Source organism: Emydura macquarii, unplaced genomic scaffold (assembly GCF_026122565.2).
Source record: "Emydura macquarii macquarii isolate MOO-44397 ecotype Brisbane River unplaced genomic scaffold, CSIRO-AGI_Emac_v2 contig_561, whole genome shotgun sequence".
NCBI classification, from domain to species: Eukaryota; Metazoa; Chordata; order Testudines; family Chelidae; genus Emydura; species Emydura macquarii.
Genome location: NW_027130698.1, coordinates 4,142,365 through 4,161,717, shown reverse-complemented (window position 1 = coordinate 4,161,717; position 19,353 = coordinate 4,142,365). Strand labels below are relative to the sequence as shown.

The 19,353-nt window shown below is 41.4% G+C and overlaps 1 protein-coding gene across 1 annotated transcript in view; it reads left to right on the top strand.

Moving 5' to 3' along the window:
• Window positions 1–19,353, top strand: part of LOC137147730 (transcription initiation factor TFIID subunit 4-like) — a 205,107-nt gene that overhangs the window by 95,726 nt on the left and 90,028 nt on the right. The window contains exon 13 of the mRNA XM_067540058.1: window positions 16,701–16,757. Within this exon, the coding sequence (XP_067396159.1) occupies window positions 16,701–16,757 (57 nt within the window). The remainder of the gene's footprint in view (window positions 1–16,700; window positions 16,758–19,353) is intronic.

The following is a 19,353-nucleotide window of genomic DNA, read 5'->3' as shown; positions in this document are numbered from 1 at the left end:
GAGTAGTGTGTGTCCTGGAAAACTGAGGATGAGAACAGTGTTTTATATTAAAAAGGGAATTATTTGTCTTACCATATTATTGATCTTACTATACATTGTGATATCTTTTTATTCTTACAAAGTAATATCATAATAATCTCATATAGCATAAGATAAATGATTACTTTTTAATGTAAACCACTGTATGTTACTGTATATCTGTCTGTATTTTTAAAGTATGGTACTTGACTCCAGTTGATCTTTTCTTTCTCAGATTGCCTTGCTTTGTATTCATTCATATTTAAATGATCCTAAATAACTTGAGGGACTGGAGGGCTCAGGGGATTGGTAAAGGAGTAATGAACCTTTCCCCCCATGTCACTACCAGTTCATATGTGACCCAGTTTCATAGTGCTTGAATGTTATTACCATCTGACAGCTGCTCGGTAGCCTGTATGAAAAGAGTTGATGATTCCCATCCAGCCTTTTGTTACTTTCATAGTGTCATAATATATTCCTATAATATATGATAGCTATACTAAAAACTTCCACCACATTTAGCAGCCTAGTTTGAAGTCCTATCAGAGAGGCTAATGATCAAATTAACATAGACAATGAAGTAGACCGGTGGTTTTCAACCAGGGATCCACAGACTATGTTTACGATTTTCAAAGTGGTCTGCACCTCCATTTGAAAATTTTTAGGGGTCCACAAATGAAAAAAGGTTGAACACCGCTTAACTAGACGAACTTCTGAATATCCCACAGTTTGACTGGTTGTTGGATTGGATGACTTCCTAGGACTTTTCTGGCTCCAGCTTCATCAGTTGGTCTCTCCAGGAATGGTACAGATAGTGAGGTATTTGTTCTGTGACTTGAGCTGTCAGTCAGATACATTAAACAGACTCTTGTTAAAATCCAGCCCATTGCCTGGTAACTGCTGACTAAAATATGTAACCATCTGATGACTGTTAGTGGTCTACTATTTGATATCCTTGTTAGCAAAGAGGCCAATGATTAAATTGGCTCAGTATAAGAGGTAGTCTGCCCAGGTCAGCGTTAGGCAGTGTAATGAAACTTACACTGCTGCTGCCTATGCTGTGTCTGTTCTGTGGCTAAATGGAGGGCTTCAATATATAGAGCTGTAAAAGGTGCACCTTTTGTGAACACTATATTGACACACGTGTGTGCACGCACACAAAAGGAAGGACTAATTAAGTAAGCTTTGAAGATTTTGCTTCTTGGAGGTGAATGTAGAAGAACAGGTTTGATTTACACTTTCAAAACTTCTACTGTTCATCTAGAGAAAGATTTCTGTAAATATAGCTCTTGTGAAATGTTAACTAGGAACAGCTGTTTTCCGAAAAAAATTGGCTTTTGTTCTCAATAACCTAATTATGTTAATTACCCTATTAATAGTGTTACCACTGTAAATAGGGAATGCTGTCTTCACTATTGTTTCATTAAGGGTGAGAAACTTGATGTTTTTAAATGAATGCCTGGATGCTTAGAATTCAAGATTTGCTGAGAACCTAAAAATGTGAAATAATTTTTTATAAATGCAGCTTTCTAATGGCTTGCTCAATAGTACAAAACATTTTCTCTTGTACAGAGGCTTTAAAATATAATATAATAAAATGCTTTATAAAGACAGCCAGTCATAAATTAAATAGCAAGATTTTAGGGTAAGTTTTAAAGAACAAAAGTTACTTGGTAACTAAGACTTTGTCTACACTGGGATTTCAGCCACTGGCTTAGCTTCACCAGTTCAGATTCCTAATGTAGACACAGTTTACATAGGTGCAGACTCACCCAGTGTAAATCTCGTCTATACTAGGTGTTTACACCACTGAAGCTTCACTAATGACTGAAATTCCAGTTGTAGACAAGGCCTACCTGGTGGAGAAGGAAAGTTTCTTCGAGTGCTTGCTCATGTCCATTCTGATTTAGGAGTGTGTGCACCATATGCACCGGTGCTGGAAGTTTTTCCCCTAGTGGTACCCGTAGGGCTGGCTCTAGCGCCCTCTGCAGCGGCGTGTGTATGCGCTCGTATCTAGGGCACTGCTGGTCCCCCACTCCCTTCCAGTTCCTTCTTACCACCCGTGATGGTGCTGGAACAACTCTCTTGCTCTTGCAAGACTCCGTTTTCCTAGTGGTTTCTAGTTTTCCTAGTGTATATAGTTTAAAGTTGCTTGTTTGGTAGTTACTCTGTAGTTAGTTAATAAGTTTCCAGGGTCGGGGCATGGCCCGATCCCTGGGGTTTAAGCCCTGCACTTCTTGCAAGAAGCCTATCCCACTGAGCAACTGCATCAGAGCTGTTTAAGGTGCTTGGGAGAAGCTCACCTCTCCATGAAGTGTAAGTTCTGTAGGAGCTTTCGCCCAAGAACTAAGAAGGACCAGGACATAAGACTTAAGGCCCTGCTGATGGAGGCAGCGCTCAGACCAGCATCAGAGCCAAGATTGGACTCGGGACCGAGTACCGTGGCATCGTTAAAAAGCTCTCCTCCAGCGTTGGAGTCAGTCTGGCACCGCTCGACATCCCCAGTGTCCTGGAAGGTGGGTTTTTCTAATAGCAATCACTTCTGCATGCAGGGTGTCGGAGATTAAGGCCCTAACCTTGGAGATGCCTTATATGGTGGTCCGCCCTCATTCTGTATTCCTCACAAAGGTCGTTTCCCACTTTCATGTTAATCAGGACATCTTCCTGCCGGTATTCTGCCCTACACCACACAGCTCTAGTAAGGGGAGGTGTCTGCACTCACTCAATGTGAGGAAGGCTCTAGCCTTCTACATAAATAGAACCAGACCATTCCACCACTCCACGCAGCTCTTTGTGGCGATTGCTGACAGGATGAAGGGCAAACTGGTGGTTTCGCAGCGAATATCGTCCTGGATTACGGCCCGCATTCATGCCCATTATGAACAAGCTGGAGTTGCGCCTCTGGCATCCCTGTCAACGCATTCCACAAGGACCCACACATCTTCAGCGGCTTTCCTGGCACATGTGCCTATTCAGAATATTTGTTGGGCCACTACATGGTTATCCATATATACCTTCACATCCCACTACGCCATCATGCAGCATGCTCGGGATGATGTGGGATTCGGCAGAGCGGTACTGCAATCTTCATGGCCATGAACTGCTGCCTACTCCAGAGACACAGCTGGTGAGTCACCTAAATCAGAATGGACATGAGCAAGCACTTGAAGAAGAAAGAACGGTTACTTATCTTGTAACTGTTGTTCTTTGAGATATGTTGCTCATGTCCATTCCACAACCAACCCTCCATCCCCTCTGTCAGAGTTCAAGCAAGAAGGAACTGGAAGGGAGGGGAGGCCGGCAGCGCCCTATATACGAGCGCATACGTGCGCCACAGCAGAGAGCGCTAGAGCTGGCCCTACAGGTGTCAGTAGGGGAAAAACTTCTGCCACCGGTGCATGTGGTGCGCGCACACACTTAAATCAGAATGGACATGAGCAACACATCTCCAAGAAGAACAGTTACAAGGTAAGCAATCGTTCTTTCTTCTTTGAGTAGTGTCTCAATGGGTGCTCCACTGTAGGTGTGTCTGCGTTCCTGCGTTGCTGATCGGAGAACTTTGGTAGCAGACTATCTCACCGGTGCATGCACTGCTCCCGCCTGCCACAAGGCTAGCCAGTGTGCAGGGGGAATCCCTCCTCAGTTCCTTCTCAACTGCCCCTGGCTAGAGGCAGAGCTAGAGTGATCTGTTCGTGAATCGTTAACTCTCTTAGAATAGCTATTTTTAGCTTCTTTTTAAGCCCCTTTTTCTTTTCTTTGCTTCATTTACATTTTATTTTGGCCATTGCCTGAAAGAAAAAAAGGGGGGGGGGGGCGAAGAAAAGGACTTTGTCTTCTATCCACCCCTTGTGGGTGTGGGGTTCCCCTGGACAAGGTTATGCTACCAAAGCTCTCCAATCAGCAGCTCAGAGATGCAAACACTCCTACAATGGAGCACCCATAGGGATGCACATCTCAGAGAACCATCTTTATTGAACAACATGAGTAACTTCTTTTTTCCAGGTAAATGGAATAGCATGTGTAAAAGAGCCCCTGCAGCTGGGGAGAGTCAGGAGCAGGTGATAGAAGAGGCAAACATTTGATAAGTGGAATGGTCAGGTAGACATAGGTCAAAGTGCTAGAGAGGGGTGAGTTCAGGGACAGCTTGAAAACTAAGCTGGCATTTTTTCATTGGATTTTGAAGGTAGATATAAAGCAGTGAGAGGTGATAGAGGAAAGGAGAAGTATGGTCTTACTTTCTTAAGCAAGAAAGTAGCTTGACCCTAGGATTCTGGACCCCTGATCAGGGGTGATCAGAAAAGAGAGAAATGCAGTAATCAAATCAGGATATGATTAGGAAATAGGTAAGCGTCTTAACAGGCATAATTAGATTCTGGAAATATTTTAGAGAGGATGATAGGTAGAATTACAGACAAGAGACAGAGAAGAAAAAAGAGAATTTGGTTTCAAAAACAATTTTAAGATGTCTGACCTTGTGAGAAAAAAATAATTTTTGTATTAAAAATAATTGTGGAATTGGACATGTAGTTTCCCAGAAACATGACCCCCTCCTTTGGATCATAAAGTAACAGAATACAGTCAAGATCTGAGGATGTCAAGGCAGGAGAATCAGGGTTATTGCAGCTTAACAGAGTAAGTTTTGGGATATAGTTGTCACCCCTTTGTAGGAGTGATATCTAACATTAAAATTACAGAGAGATTTCTTGGAGGAGGACAACTGGATAAGTAAGAAAAATCCATTAGGTGCTCTAGCGGAAGTGTAATCTTTCATCAGAAATAAGAGAGGGGTAATTAGAACCTTAAGATTCAACGTAAGAAAGAAAAGCACTTTACACAAGGACCTTTTTTCCAAGGTGTTGTGGAATTTGAGAGAGTATTGAAAACCAAATTAAAATCCAATAGGATGATAACAAAGGAACCCAGAATCAGAGAAGATTATTAACTGTACCAAGAAAGGCAGTCCCAAGACAGTGAGAGGACTGAAGCCTGTCCATAAGTAGTCAAGAAGTAGGAAAGAGAGAAGATTTTTCTACAGAATCTTGCTCAGGAAAAAAGCTTGCAGGCAAAGTTAGTAGTTAGCAGAGAAGGAGAGACAAAATAAAATATTTTTTTAGAAGAGGAGTGAAAGCATCAGCATTAGGTTTGATAAAGAAAGATCCAGTGGAGGTGCACAGATTGAGGATGATATGAAGCAGGACGCAACAATTTAAAGTTAGAAGGGCTGTTCAGTTGAGTCAATGGGTTTTTATAAAGAAAGAGAATAATGCAGCATGAATGTGTGTCTTAGTATGTTGATAAAAGTTTGTATGTTGATAAAAAGATACTGAGATGTCTGGAGGCAGTAGAGTCTGGTATCTTTACAATTTTTAAACAAACCCACAGCTCTCAGTGGACAAAGGAATAGAAAGTTAGTATTAGGTGAAGAAGTAGGGAGTTAACAGCTTGGAACAGATGCTGAAAATAGTTGGCCTCTTTGGTAATGACTGACGAATACCTCAACCTTGGCATTACATAGAGAAGGCTGAGTGTCCCCTATTGATGATTAACACCATCAAGTGTCCCCTGAGGCAGCGGAACATAGTTTATGAATATTTGTGGATAGGTGGTATAAAAGTTGGTACAACATTGGAGGAAAAAAGTTGGTTGAGTCAGAAAAAGTATTTAGTTACCAGTAATGATAATGGCATTAGGGCATAGGGTCAGAAAAAGAGGAATCAAGAGCAAGAATATGAGAGAAAATTGAAGGTTCCAGATGTTGGTAGGGGTTGATAGTAGAATGTAGTTAGTAAAAGCAAAGTCTAACTAAAGAGTACCACCTAAAGGTATACTGAAATATCAGTATGCAAAATAGCCTTCATCTTACTGGAACTTTCCTAATGCCATGGTCACTCCATGTAGCTCCTATATTTTGCCAATAATTTGGGCATTATATAGGGATTCCCCTATTTTCATTGTATTGCAGATATAAAATTGATCAATCACAAGTAGACACTTTCTAATATTGTTGTGGTTTATTATAAATAAAAGTACAATCACAAACTGTGTTAGGTTCATTTTTAAGGTTAGTGTTTTAGGAATATAGGAATTGCCTTACCTGTTCAGACCAGGGGTCCATCTAGATTAGTATTCTGTCTCTAATGGAGGCCAGTACCAGATGCTTTGGGGAAGTGCAAGGAATCATGTAATAGGCAATTATGGAGTAACTTGCCCATAGAAAAAGTTTCTTCCTAACACCCATCAACTAGTTTGGTGTATATCTGTGATATGGTGAATATGATGATAGGGAAAGCTCAATGTGTCAAGGAATTTCTGACTAATGGGTCAAGTCCACAGTCCATTATCTTCTTTTGATTTGTCTTGCTGGTGAAAAATGCTGCAGTGAGAGAACAATGCCATACAACAGCTGGCCACACCCTCTCTGCATACATGGAACCTAAACCCTTATTCCAAACTAGCGGAATTCTAAGCCTCCCTACCAGAAGAAAAATGAGCAGAATTCCAGGCTTTAATCGAGGAAGGCAAACTGCTGGTCTCTAAAGTCTCCCTCCAAGCGGCAGTGGATGCAGCAGATATAGCAGCTCGCTCCTTAGTGTCCGGACTTATACTGAGATGGGACTCATGGCCACACTGTGGTCACTGGGCCTTTATAACCTGGCCCCCACAAGATTACAACATTGGCAAGCATATCAACGTTGGTACCAATCCCAACCTGCTTACCACGCCTATCAGCCTTACCCTCCATATCCACAGGAGCAGCACCGCCCCTGGCAGTGATCACAACGCCCCGACACTCCTCTGCCACGACACATGCCCCTCACAAATGCCCATGATAACACTTTTGGCTAGAGAACCATGAACCCATCCCTACTTTGGCCCTCCCCCCCATGTGACTCGGAGGCCGTCTTGCTCCCTTTTTCAACAACTGGAGCCAGATCACCACCAACCAGTGGGTTCTAGACATCATTCGAAGAGATTGCATGATAGAATTCCACACCTTTCCAACCCGCCATGAGCCACCGATGCAGACACAACTCAAATCCATCTCCTACACAAGGAGAGACATACATTGCTCCAGAAAGATGCCATAGAATGAATTCCCTCCTACTGTTGGAACCATGGCTTCTACTCCCCCCTACTTCCTTATACTGAAGAAAGGAGGAGACCTCCAACCCATCTTGGACCTGCAAGCTCTCAACAAATGTATTAGCAATTTTTGCTTCTGAATGGTAACAATACTTCAAATCACTCTTTCCCTCAAACATGGGGCCTGGTTCGTGGCTCTCGAAATGAAAGATGCCTATTTTCACGTGGACATCCATCCAGCCCACCGCAAATTTCTCTGATTCAGAATCAGGCAATCCCATTACCAATTCTGCATTCTCCCCTTTGGGATAGCCACTGAACCACGGGTATTCACGAAGGTCTTCACAGTTGCGGCAGTGCACATGTCAATCCCTGTTTTCATACCTAGATGACTGATTATTGGTGGTGTCGTCACATGAATGCCTGCTCATGACTATCCAGACTCTGAGACCTCTGCAACATCGGCATATGCATCAACGAGGACAAATCTACTTTCATCCACACCAGATAGCTCACGTTCATCGGAGCTATGTTGGACTCTTGAGTAGCACAAGTATTCCTCCCCAGAGACTGTTACCTTGCCCTCACAGCCATCATTACACGGTTGCAATACCATCCATGAATGCATGTTCATCTTTGTGTCTCAATCCTCAGACACATGGCAGTGTCCAATTCAGTTAACCCATATGCCCGATTCCATATGTGATGCCTCCAATATTGGCTATGCATAGTATATGAAGGACCACCTGAACAAATGGGTCTCCCTTTCTCCATGAATGCAAATGCATATCAATATCCTAGGAATGAGAGTGGTCCTACGTGCCTGTCACAAGCTTCTTCCCCTGCTCCAGGGCAAATATGTTCAACTTCTTACAGACAATACATCAACAGTGTTCTGTGTGAGCAAACAAGGGGGAGCCAGATCCCAATCTCTTTGCCAAGAAGCATTCCAACTGTAGAACTTGTGCCTGCAGCGCAATATCACATTACAGGCAGCACACTTACCTGGTACAGACAACATCCTGGCAGATGTGCTGAGCTGCTTCTTCCATCACAATCACGAGTGGGAACTTCACAACCCCACTCTCTGGAACATTTTCTAACAATCAGGTAACCCCAGATGTGACCTCTTTGCCTCAGCTACAAACAGCAAACTTCCCCTCTTCTGCTCCATGTGAGTGTGTGTTAGGACAGTAGTCACAAGGGGACGCCTTCCTCATGCCATGGACATCAGACATCCAGTACTATTCTGCTCTTTTCCAGGTCCTCTGCAAGCTGAAACAGGGCCAGGCATGAGGTTATACTCATAGCCCCATTCTGACCCAGACAGTACTGGTACTCGGACCTTTTGCACCTGTCAACCCACCCTCCAATCCCTCTCACTCACCTACCTACTTACTCAACAACAAGGCTACATCCAACACCCCAATCCAGCACCACTCCACCTTACAACTTGGTATTTGGATGGGGCTCATGAGTAGACAATGATTGCTCCTCCCGAGTGTGAGAGCTACTCTCACATAGTCAACATCCCGTGACCAGAGGTTGTTACCAAGCCAAAAGGCGACGCTTTACTCCATGGGCTTCAGATAACTACCATTCATTATCAACCATGTCCGTACCAACTGTCCTGGACTATCTCCTCCATCTTAGACAGTCAGGCCTAACCCACTCCTCCTTAAAGGTTCATTTAGCGGCCATTAGCGCTGTCTTTCCACCAGTAGATGGCTCCTCCATCTTTAGTCACCTAACCTTCACTAAACTCTTCAATTCAATTCCAGCCATCAGGAACCCCACTCTGACCTGGGACTTCAACTTAGTCCTCTCAACACTTGCAAACCCACTATTCGAAACCCTTTCCCTCTGCTCCCTTCCCTACTGGTCTATGAAAATAATTTTCCTCGTGGCTATTAGTTCAGCTTGGCAAGTTAGCGAAGTGGTGGCAATGATGGCAGACCCCCTCCTTAACTATCTTCCACAAGGACAAAGTCTCTCTATGACTTCACCCCAAGTTCCTTCCTAAGATAGTCTCCCAGTTCCACCTCAACCAGGTCAGTCACTTCCCCATCTTCTATCCAAAACCTCGCTCTTCCAACAGGGAGATAACTCTACACTCCCTCTACATCAGATGAGCACTGGTCTTCTATCTACAAAGCACCCGCCCCTTCTGGACCTCGCCCAGACTCTTTGTTACAGTAGCGGACCACTGCAAGGAGCGTGTGCTCTCTTCCCAACGTCTCTGTCACTGGATCGTTTGCTGAATCACGGAGTGCTGCTCCCTCTGCCAAGTCCAACTCCCCCTGAATATCAGAGCACACTCCGCAAGGGCGCAGGTGACCACAATGCCCTTTCTTGTCGATGTTCCATGGCAGGACATCTGCAAGGCTGAGACTTGGACCTCCATACATAGGTTCACAGCTCATTATGCCTTGGCCAACACTACCTCCATAGCCTATCTCCAGTAGGCAACGCAGTCCTACAAACTCAGGCATCCATGGAGCCCTAGCTCTGCCTCCTGATTACTGCTCATTACACTTCCCATGATGGAATCCACATAGGGACCATCACTGGAAGAAGGAGGGGAAGTTACCTACTAAAACTGATGGTTCTTCAAGATGAGTGGTCCCTATCTGGATTCCAATCCCACTCCCTTTACCCTGTCCCCTCTGCTTAGGGCTTGATGCCTGTTAGTAAGAAGAAATGGAGAGGATGTTGACCCGTGCAGCCACAGGAAGCCTCGAGTGGACCACGTGGGCTTCAGAAAGCACGCATGCACACGTGGATTGATGAGCACTACTCTCAACAGTTCCGGCTCTGGCACACAGAGCACATGTGCATCCCCCGCAATGGAATCCAGATAGGGACCACACATATCTAAGAACCATCAGTTACAGTAAGTAACTTCCCCTTTAATGTAGTCTGTCTGGTTTGGGATTTCTAAGAGAGCAGAACACAGATCTTGCATTACACTAAAAGCGTTGGTCCTACTTGTTTCTTTTGACAGTCTCTATAACTTGGGATCTGTAAGGCTTGCATGTGAGAGTTAGAATAAGGTTCTGGATATGTGGTTAATCATGGAAATGCTCTTGGTAGCAAAAGAAAACATTATGTGAAACCCTAGTTGTTGATCATGGTTTGATGTTATTTCTAAATGGATATTTGGATAGACACTCTCTTTTTACACTAGGTATGTGTAGATTGGGGTTGTCTATATCCAAGGGATTAAGAAATAAAAAGTATTCCATGTTACGGTATTTAAGGAAGCTGACCATTTCAAAATTGTTTATAAAACTACTTTAAAATGTTAGTTCAGGTGATCATACTGGCTTCATTGCACATGATGTGACATTAACAAATGAGTTTTTTTCACCATACGTTTAATTGAATGGTATATGTCATCCTATCAGGTCTCAGGACTCATTTATTAGTCCATCCATTTTAGTGGGGTTGTTTTTTTTTAAGTGTTTATAGAAATACCAAATTTGTGGGCACTAAAAATAAATACAACAATCACAGGAGTGTGTATGTTTTTTCATAGCCTCTTTTTGGTAAAAATTATCATTAGGTTAGTGATTATATGAAGGATTATATTCTAGTTCAGTTTTTAAAGTTAATTTTAGTGCTTGTGGATGGTGCTAAATTTGACACCACTCCAGGCTACAGTCCTCTATTCACTGAACAGATGTAGTACAGATAGTGGAAACGGCAAATTTCCCTACACAATCCTGCTGATGAGCTTCCATCCTCTTCTGGAGGGGCACCTCTCTGAGTGAGAGGAGAGTTACATTTCTACGCTCATTTAATCCTTTTCCTGTCTCCTGAGACTAACAATGAGGGTGACAGTTGATGCAGTACTGCTTTTTGTGAGATGGACTCCTTGCTGAACTGAAACCGCCTACCCATTTCTGATAAGAAAATGGGGGGATTAGTTTTTGGGGTTTTGAAATTGTTACTTTCTACAATTTTAACAATTAAAAACAAAACAAAAAAACAGCTTTTGGACATGTACTTTTGCATGCCACCTCAGTCTGGCCGCAGCTTTGAATAGGTTTTACCCTCAGCTATGCTGCTTTTAACTTCACTTTTTATTAACACGGCTAATGTGAAAGCAAGGTGTTTCATGTTGCCAATTTAACTTATTTAATGAAAAGTGAAAGTTATAAGCTGGTGCAGCCGTGGGTGAAGTTCTAATGTCATCAATGGGAAAAATAGGTTTAAAATTGAAACTGTGGGCACAGCAGTGGCTCTCAATAGTGCAGCACCTGGAGTTGTGACTCTTAACTTTAATGAAAAAGATGAATTTGAAACATTAAAGTCCCCCAATATAGATTTTTTTTTAAAGTGAAGCTATAAGTGCCTAGACTGTGATGGAAGTACTTGCTGAAACCAGAAGACAATCACATGCCTAGGAGGAGAGGCTCTGGGAGCTTTTAAAACACAAGTCCTGTAAACTTAAGGCTCCAAAATAGTTCTGAATTTAGTAGTATACCTTACATTTTTGTAAATGACATAATTTTAAAATGTGATGCAGCACTGATTTTACAAATTGTGTGGATAATTTATGGCTCCAATCACAACCTATTGAACTGTGAGCAGAGGGACTATAATTCTGACCACATGCATAATTATTCATGTTCTATATGTCTGTCTTGAAATATGTCTACAGGAGGAGGATATATTCAACTAAAAATGTAACTTGTAAACTTTGTTCATTTAAAAATATGCAAATGCTATCTGACTGCAAGAAAGAACTTTATGGGATGCATATCTCCTGCTTTAAAATGCAGCAACAGTTGTCATTCTGCTTAATAATAATTTACTCTCTTTGGAAGAAAAGCTGAGGTTTCAGAAAGCTGGGGAGTTTGAAATCCTTTAATTATTTATTTTGAATACATGCATTTAACTTAAGATAAGTTGATCACATTTTCAAAGGTTATTATTTATATCAAAGCTCAGAGTAAGCTATATGCTTTTCAGGTAAGTCAGATGACAAGGCCCTTACCCCAAGGAACTTACAAACTACATAGACAAAATAGCATCCTGTCCAGCCTAGGAAACAGGTCATGTTTAAAAACATGTTAGCTAACTGTGAGCCGATGTCATGGTCCGGCTGAAGCGTCACAACCCTTCCTCGGGCCCAGGCTCTGAGGAAGTCCACAGCGCCTTCCTTTAAGGGAATAAACCGTGCCTGTTTACAAGTCTTTAGCCCCAGTCGGGTGGGCTTCCTTCCTAGTCTGTAGCCCTCCAGCCCCCTCGTAGGGCAGGGCTGATATGGGGTCTGTAGCCCCGGCCTTCCAACAGGCGGGCTAGCAAGTGATCTGGTGCCCTGGCCCTCAGGCAGGGCGGGGCAGGCAAGCAGTTTATAGCCCCCGGCCTTCCCACAGGTGGGGCTAGTAGAGCAGTCTGGTGCCCCCGGCCCTCAGCTGGGGCAGGCAAGCAGTTTTCAGTCCCTGGCCCGCAAGTCGGGCAGGGCTGATCGGGTAGTCAGTAGCCCCCAGCCTTCGCACAGGCGGAGCTAGTAAAATAGTCTGGAGCTCCCGGCCTTGCAGGTAGAGCTCGGGATCCTCTGCTTCCAAGCTCAGAGGGCAGCACTCACTCCTGGGGTGGTTAGGGAAGGGGGGAGAGGGACGCAGGCCCATCTGACTCCACTGTGTCCCAGCCCAGGGCCCTATCAGTCGCAACACGCTGACGGGGTTTTAGCCCCTGACTCAGCCACTTGCTAGTCGGCTGTCTCTGGGCCACTTCGTCCCACCCTGTCCCCGGGTACCTGTTGGTAGTAGTCTCCCTCTGGGTCGCTGGGGTAGAAGGCAAGCAGCAGTCCCACAAGTCCCTCACTGTCGACTGGCGGCAGGTCTGGAAACTCCTTGGCATCGTCAGCAGAGGGCAGCTCCTCCAGATCACAGGGGCTCAGGGGTTCCTCCGGTCCATAGGGTTCAATCACTTCCAGGAGGTCCCGGACGTCAGACAGCTCCTCCAGGTCAGGGCCGACCTCGGGGTATTTCCCACCCAGGAGTCTCGGGTGGCTTGTTCCAGTCGCTAGGGCTTGGCAGCCCTTGCCAGTCGCTAGGGCCCAGCTCGGTGGGGCGGTTGCTCCAAACAGCCGCTGGGTCTGGATCAGGCCTAGGCCACAGCCTCCGGGAAGACACGTCTGCCTCCGGTGTCAACTTCCCCCCTACTGAGCTGCTAGGCTGGCCTTTTATAGTTCTCTTTCCTGCCTTGGCTCCACCCCTCTGTTGCCGGGCAGTTTGGCCTGTAGGGCCCTGTTCTGCTCAGCAGGGCGTTGCGACCCTTCCACGGGCCCAGGCTCCAAGGAAGGCCACAGCGCCTTGCTACACTAACATAATTAATGAATGTGTTCTTAAACTCTAAGAGGCAGGGTTAACATATTTAAAAACATGTTAGCTGGTCATGGTCAACCCTAAAAGGGAATCTGAGGAGGAAGCCTAGAGTTTAAAAATGGACTAGATAAAATATTTTAGATCACATTTAAAATATATTGGCTATTTTCCTAGTTTAGATGTGAACATGGAGTTGAAGGATGGGGGAAGGGTTCCAATAGGAACCAAAGTGACTGTGGTGATGAACAGGTGCCTTAAAAAAGTTCCAGGATTTAAAGTTATTTTTTAATATCCACTTTACTTAATACTTCCGTGCTTTGAGGTTGTGAAAGAAGTGTGTGTTTGAAGGATAGAGAAGATGGAGATGTGGCAGACTGAGATTGGAGGAGAGGTCCAAATAAAAAGGGTGGCCTGGAAGAAGACCTGGAAATCAGAATAAGAGGGCACCAACAGAGAGGTTAGAAAAATAGCTTGAATGGAGTGAAGGAGGCAAGAAGGGAGCTAAAAGGGACAAGAGTAGAGTGGTAAGTAGGAGTTCAAGAGCTGAACCGGAGCAAGGTTTTAAAGATTCTTAAAAGCAGGGACAAGAAGCTTACAGTTGAAATGGAATGTGAAGAAAAGCCAGTGACGTTTTTAAAAGTAGCATGTCAAATCACCCCAGTTAGTTGTGACACATTTCGAGTATCTTATGTACATTTAAGTCTCTATTACATCAGCATTTGAAGAAACCTTTCATCATAAATATCAGATTTTAAAATGAAGGCTTGCTACTAGAATGATCAGGGGAATGGAGAATCTGTCTTACAAGAGCAGATTAAAAGAACTTGACTTGTTTAGCTTAGCAAAACGTAAGCTGAGGGGATGGGATATGGTTTCTCTCTATAAATACATTACACACGTAAACACCAGGCAGGGAGAAAAGCTATTTAAGCTAAAGGACAGTGTTGGACAGTTGTCTCAAAACCTATTGTCACTGAACAGAGGCAGGATCAACCATCCCAATGTGGCACCTAACAGCCTGGCCTTTGGATGGGATTTGGATTTTTAGAGAAATCGTGCTCAAATGAGGTCCAAACTGTTCTCCTCAATAGCAGTTCTCCAAATTCCAGATGAAGATACTGAGTCACAAATAGGTTAAAGGAGTTGTACAAGGTGACAAAGCAAAGTACCTGAACATGTCTTTAAGCCCATCCTTTTCTGCAAAGAATAAATTTATGCCCAATGGAATGCCGAATAAGTATCTGTTTACATTCTTTGCTGAGTAGGAATGGATTTAAGTAAGTTCTTAGTTGCTTTGCTGAGTCGGTGCCCAGGTGTCTCAGATCTGGGAATAGAACCCAGGTCTCCTTATTCCCAGCCTTCTGATTTAACCATTGATTAGACCAATTACCTGTCTTGCACTTTTGCGTTTGCCTGATCATTGTAGTTTCATCTCTCCCCCCCTCCCTCCCCTTGTACATCATCTTAAAGTTTTGTCTTGGCTGGTATAATTCTGTAACTTGATTCTCTAATGTAATCATTAGAGATCTATAGTCTTTTGCTTCTCATTATCTGTTCTCCAGAAACTCTCTAGGCAAGCTGTCCTTAACTGTGCCAGCAGCCACAAAATCACTGCTAGGTGCTATTGGAAAATGAAGCTAGCACACCTGATGATAATGTTAGACATCTTGAAAAAGTCTTTTTTTATAATTCCAGTTTGTTCCTGTTTTGGCATCATAGCTTTAATCTACATGCAGTATCAATTGGAAAAATAATCCCAATAAAGAAACCGTACAGTAAGTTCAGAGTGAGTTGTCTCTTATCTGCCAATATTCAGTGTTGTAGCCGTGTTTGTCCCAAGATATTAGAGAGAATCAGTTACGAGATAGTCAGAACTCCCTACACATATGTCTGCCATATTTGGAGTTGGTCTCTTCTTGCTCCTAATACATGTTTTCCATTTGCTTTTCTTCATGGACTTTTAACTTCTTACATTCTTAACAAGAACACAGTATAAGATGTCTCACCCTCCTCCCCACACAAAAAAACAGAATCTATGTGATTGCAAATTATGCACTGTTTATTTTCTGAAGCCTCAGATCTTTCTCCATGTTGGAAAGGTAGAGGGAAGAAAAAGGATGTAAGTACTGTTCCATTAGCACTTGTGTAAATGACATAGCAGGAAACTTAATAGGCAAAGAAATATACAAATAATAAATAATACACCTTTCATGTGCTAAAACAAGAATAGTTGTTCATGGTTTTGATACATAACTATCTGAATTTAACCAATCATATAATAAATTGAGAAATTACAATAATACATTTCTAATCTGCTTCTAAATGCGTTTTGTTTTGTTTGATTACTGAATTCCATGAATCTGAATTTAGGAATTTCTCTTTACTCTTGACCTTTAATACATATTTACTATATGCACATTGGTTTAAATGTCTGACATAATTGTCTTAAAATATACAGGCAATAATTAGTTATTAGTGTTTACTATAGAGAGAGACTGTAAAGATCACACATATATAATCATATAGCATTATTATTTCTGCATTTGAAAGTGAACATATTTCTATTTCTGAGGAAAACATCTTGTAAAGATTGCTTTTGGGAGGGTCTCACTGGTAATTGTAGAATGACAATTAATAGAAAGAAGTCCATGACTTGGCTTAGCCTTAAATGTGTGTTTTTATGTTGTAAACACAGTATGCTTCTACAGAATATTTACATTTTTAGTTGTGTTGGTTTGATGATAGCTGAGAGGACATTATAATAGATTTATTCACGTTCTCTGTTGGCACCAGCTTTAACCTTACAATATGTTTCTGTTAATCAACTACTTTAGTATAATTATTTGATTATGAAGGATTTTAAATCAGTAAATGATAAAAGATAATGTGAAACATTTGAATGATGCTTCTATCAGATGTTTTTCTTTTCTGAGTTAGGACTTGTTTCGTAGCAAATGCATGTATACGTATTAAATAGCCAAAATCCAAACTTCTCTTGAAACTTTAGAATTGGTAATAACATAAGTAGATTGGGTTTTTTATTTAAACCTACAGTGTAGATTTTATTTACAACTGAATATTTAACAGTGTATTGGGAGAGGCCTACAGGCTTGAAATTGCACTTCTATGACTTTAAGCATCCCGTCTTTGACACCTTGTTTCTTGTTCCCTTTTCTTTGCAATTTTTTAACTTACTGCAACAGATGAGGGGTTCTTAAACCATCTGTTAACCTTTTTTCCCATTTTTTTTAAAACATGTAGAGTCGCTCAAGGCAAGAAGACCCAGAGCAAGCTAGACTGAAACAAAAAGCAAAGGAGGTAAGCAGAGCTAGAGATCATTACACTTGACATTTCAAGGCTTGAACATATTAATTTTTTATGCCTTGCTACTTGTATATCGTTAATAAAAATCTGACTAAAACTTTTAGGATGTATTTGTTGCTTTGCCTTTGATCTTAATGTTTGCAAACTAATACATTAGTACATGTGGAGCCTAAGGAGATTTTATAAGAGAATATTTCCATACATTACATTTTCATTTCCATTTTAGGTAGCTGTAGCTTTTATTGGGTTGTTGATGATGACAGTGGCACTAGATTTTGGTGGAAAATGTATGCCTTTGTCTCTCTGTAAAATGTCACTTCCTAGAAATGTGTTACTTTAGTTACTAGCTTTTGTTTCTGTAACAATTAATGTTTTTAAGCTTGATATTTTATTCAGTCTTAGTTCCTATAGTCTAAAAATATGAAGTTTTGATATTGTTTAAGGTTCCAATTCTGTGAGGCACTGATCATCCTTAACTCACAGGGAATTAAGGTGCCTGCCTCTTGCTTAAAGTGTACCCTATGCACTTCGAAGGATTGAGTCACAACTTTGTTTAGAAAGACATAAAATATCTATCCATTAAAGGCAATTATTATTTAAAAAACGGTATCAGTAAGATATCCAGCAAAGCCTGATCACTGTTAGCTGAAGTTAAATTCCATTGACTATGTTAATGAAGCACATTAAGAGCTAATATATACAAAGATATTTGTATACGTACAAAGATATTTTACCTATTTCTCTGTTGTTCCTGTTTTATATTTGCTCTGTGTGGTCAATGTTTCATAATTCCCATAGCTATACAGATCTCATGTATACATGATGAGAAGCAAAAAAAGCTGCTCTATTTTTAAGTACATAGATGAAATTTGTATGTATTTTTTCCATGACATGAATTACTGTGAATAGATATGAAACATGTAATGAAGAAGAGATGTCAAAAAGAGTTCATTTAAACTTTTTGCCATAAGTCGCTGCATTGCTGAAGTAAGGATTTTGAAAATATTTTGAAAATTACACTAATCAAGTTACTTTCCCAGAAAAGCTCCAGAATGGTAATACCAGCTACCAGCAAAGATTACTAAGGCATAGCCCAGTAGATACAAAAGGAAAATCAGTTTAGAAAATATGTAGAAGTAATTGAAAGTAATGAAATGTAGCAAAACAGGCTGTTGAGATTACAACCAAAGCTCAGCTACTGTAGAAAGAACGAGGCACTGTTCAGACATTTGTGGTTTATACTGCCTCCAAAGCTAAGCTAGTTGGTAGATTTAATTATTTTGTTGTTTGAAGCAAACTGTCTTAGAAATTTTTGCCATTGGTTGGATGCATGGTGCTATTGTCTCTCGTTCAGTGCTATTCTGATTAGTTAATTGGAAAGTAGGGGAAGTAAAAATCTTTTTTAGTAAAAGTACATGTTTTAACAAGTAATCAGACTGAAATAAGATGAATTCTTTATAGTTGTGCTGATGTCTAGCAGATTAGGTTGCTTTTTCTCTGAGCAACTGCAAGATCATATCTTCTTATGAGAAATTCAGACTTTGATATATGTTGCATTTCTTGATCCACTAGGGGGAGTGGTGCTGTACAGACTTGTGAATAGAAGAAAATGTTAAAAAATAATAATCTTGATTTATTATTGAGTTAGCAAATATTTTGGTGGTAATCTAATTAGTAATGCTCAGATCAAACTACTGTGTAACTTTAAAGTAATAATTGTTCCTGAATATGGTAACTTGTTGGAATGAATACATGTAGAATGAATACCAGGTTTTCTGTTTCAGAGTGCTGCACCTTGTTCTTTTGTATAGTAGCCCTGCCTTGTTTCCCACCCTTCTAATGAAAGTGCATAATTTGCTGGCTCTCTGCCTCTGTCTGAAGTTGAATTTCATTCCACATATTTAAAACCATCTGGCTATAAGATTTTTCAATAATTAGGGTTCTGAAGCTTTTTCTTCAGCTTACTGAGCGTCTTTTCACCTACCAAAAATTAAATATATTTAATATATGTTTAAAATATAATATTTTGCAGTGAATGCCCCCCCAAAGGGGTGGGGACTATAAAAAACAAGTAGGAGCGACATGGATTTTAATTTAATATTTTTTCATATAGTTTAGTTGGATCAGTTGCATTGGCACCACTGAGACAAAATGACTAATTTTGTAATACAAAAGATGATGTTCTAGCCAAATGGTGGTTTGGGGCACTATATTATCTGAAATTAAAGACCTTGAGTTAACTTTTCAAAAAAGTCTCAGTTTTGTAACTTCTCAGCTAGCTGATCTACTGTTGAATGTGTAGATGATCTTTATTCAAGAGGAGATTTGGATCTCCCTCCAGGTTTTGTAAACTGATTAAGGTGATACAGTTAGTTTTATGAAGACTAATTGAATTGAAAGCAGTAGTTCCCTAATCTATAAAATGACATGAATGTTGGATTTTGAAAACACTTGTTGCTCATGTGCCCTTCTGGCTGGTGCTTAGACACTATTATTTAATCAGTGCTGTAGAAAGGTATGCTGAGGATACCTAAGTCTTCTATTTTATGCACAGTGCTTTGGAGCTTATTTCCTGGATAGTGTTGGTGTT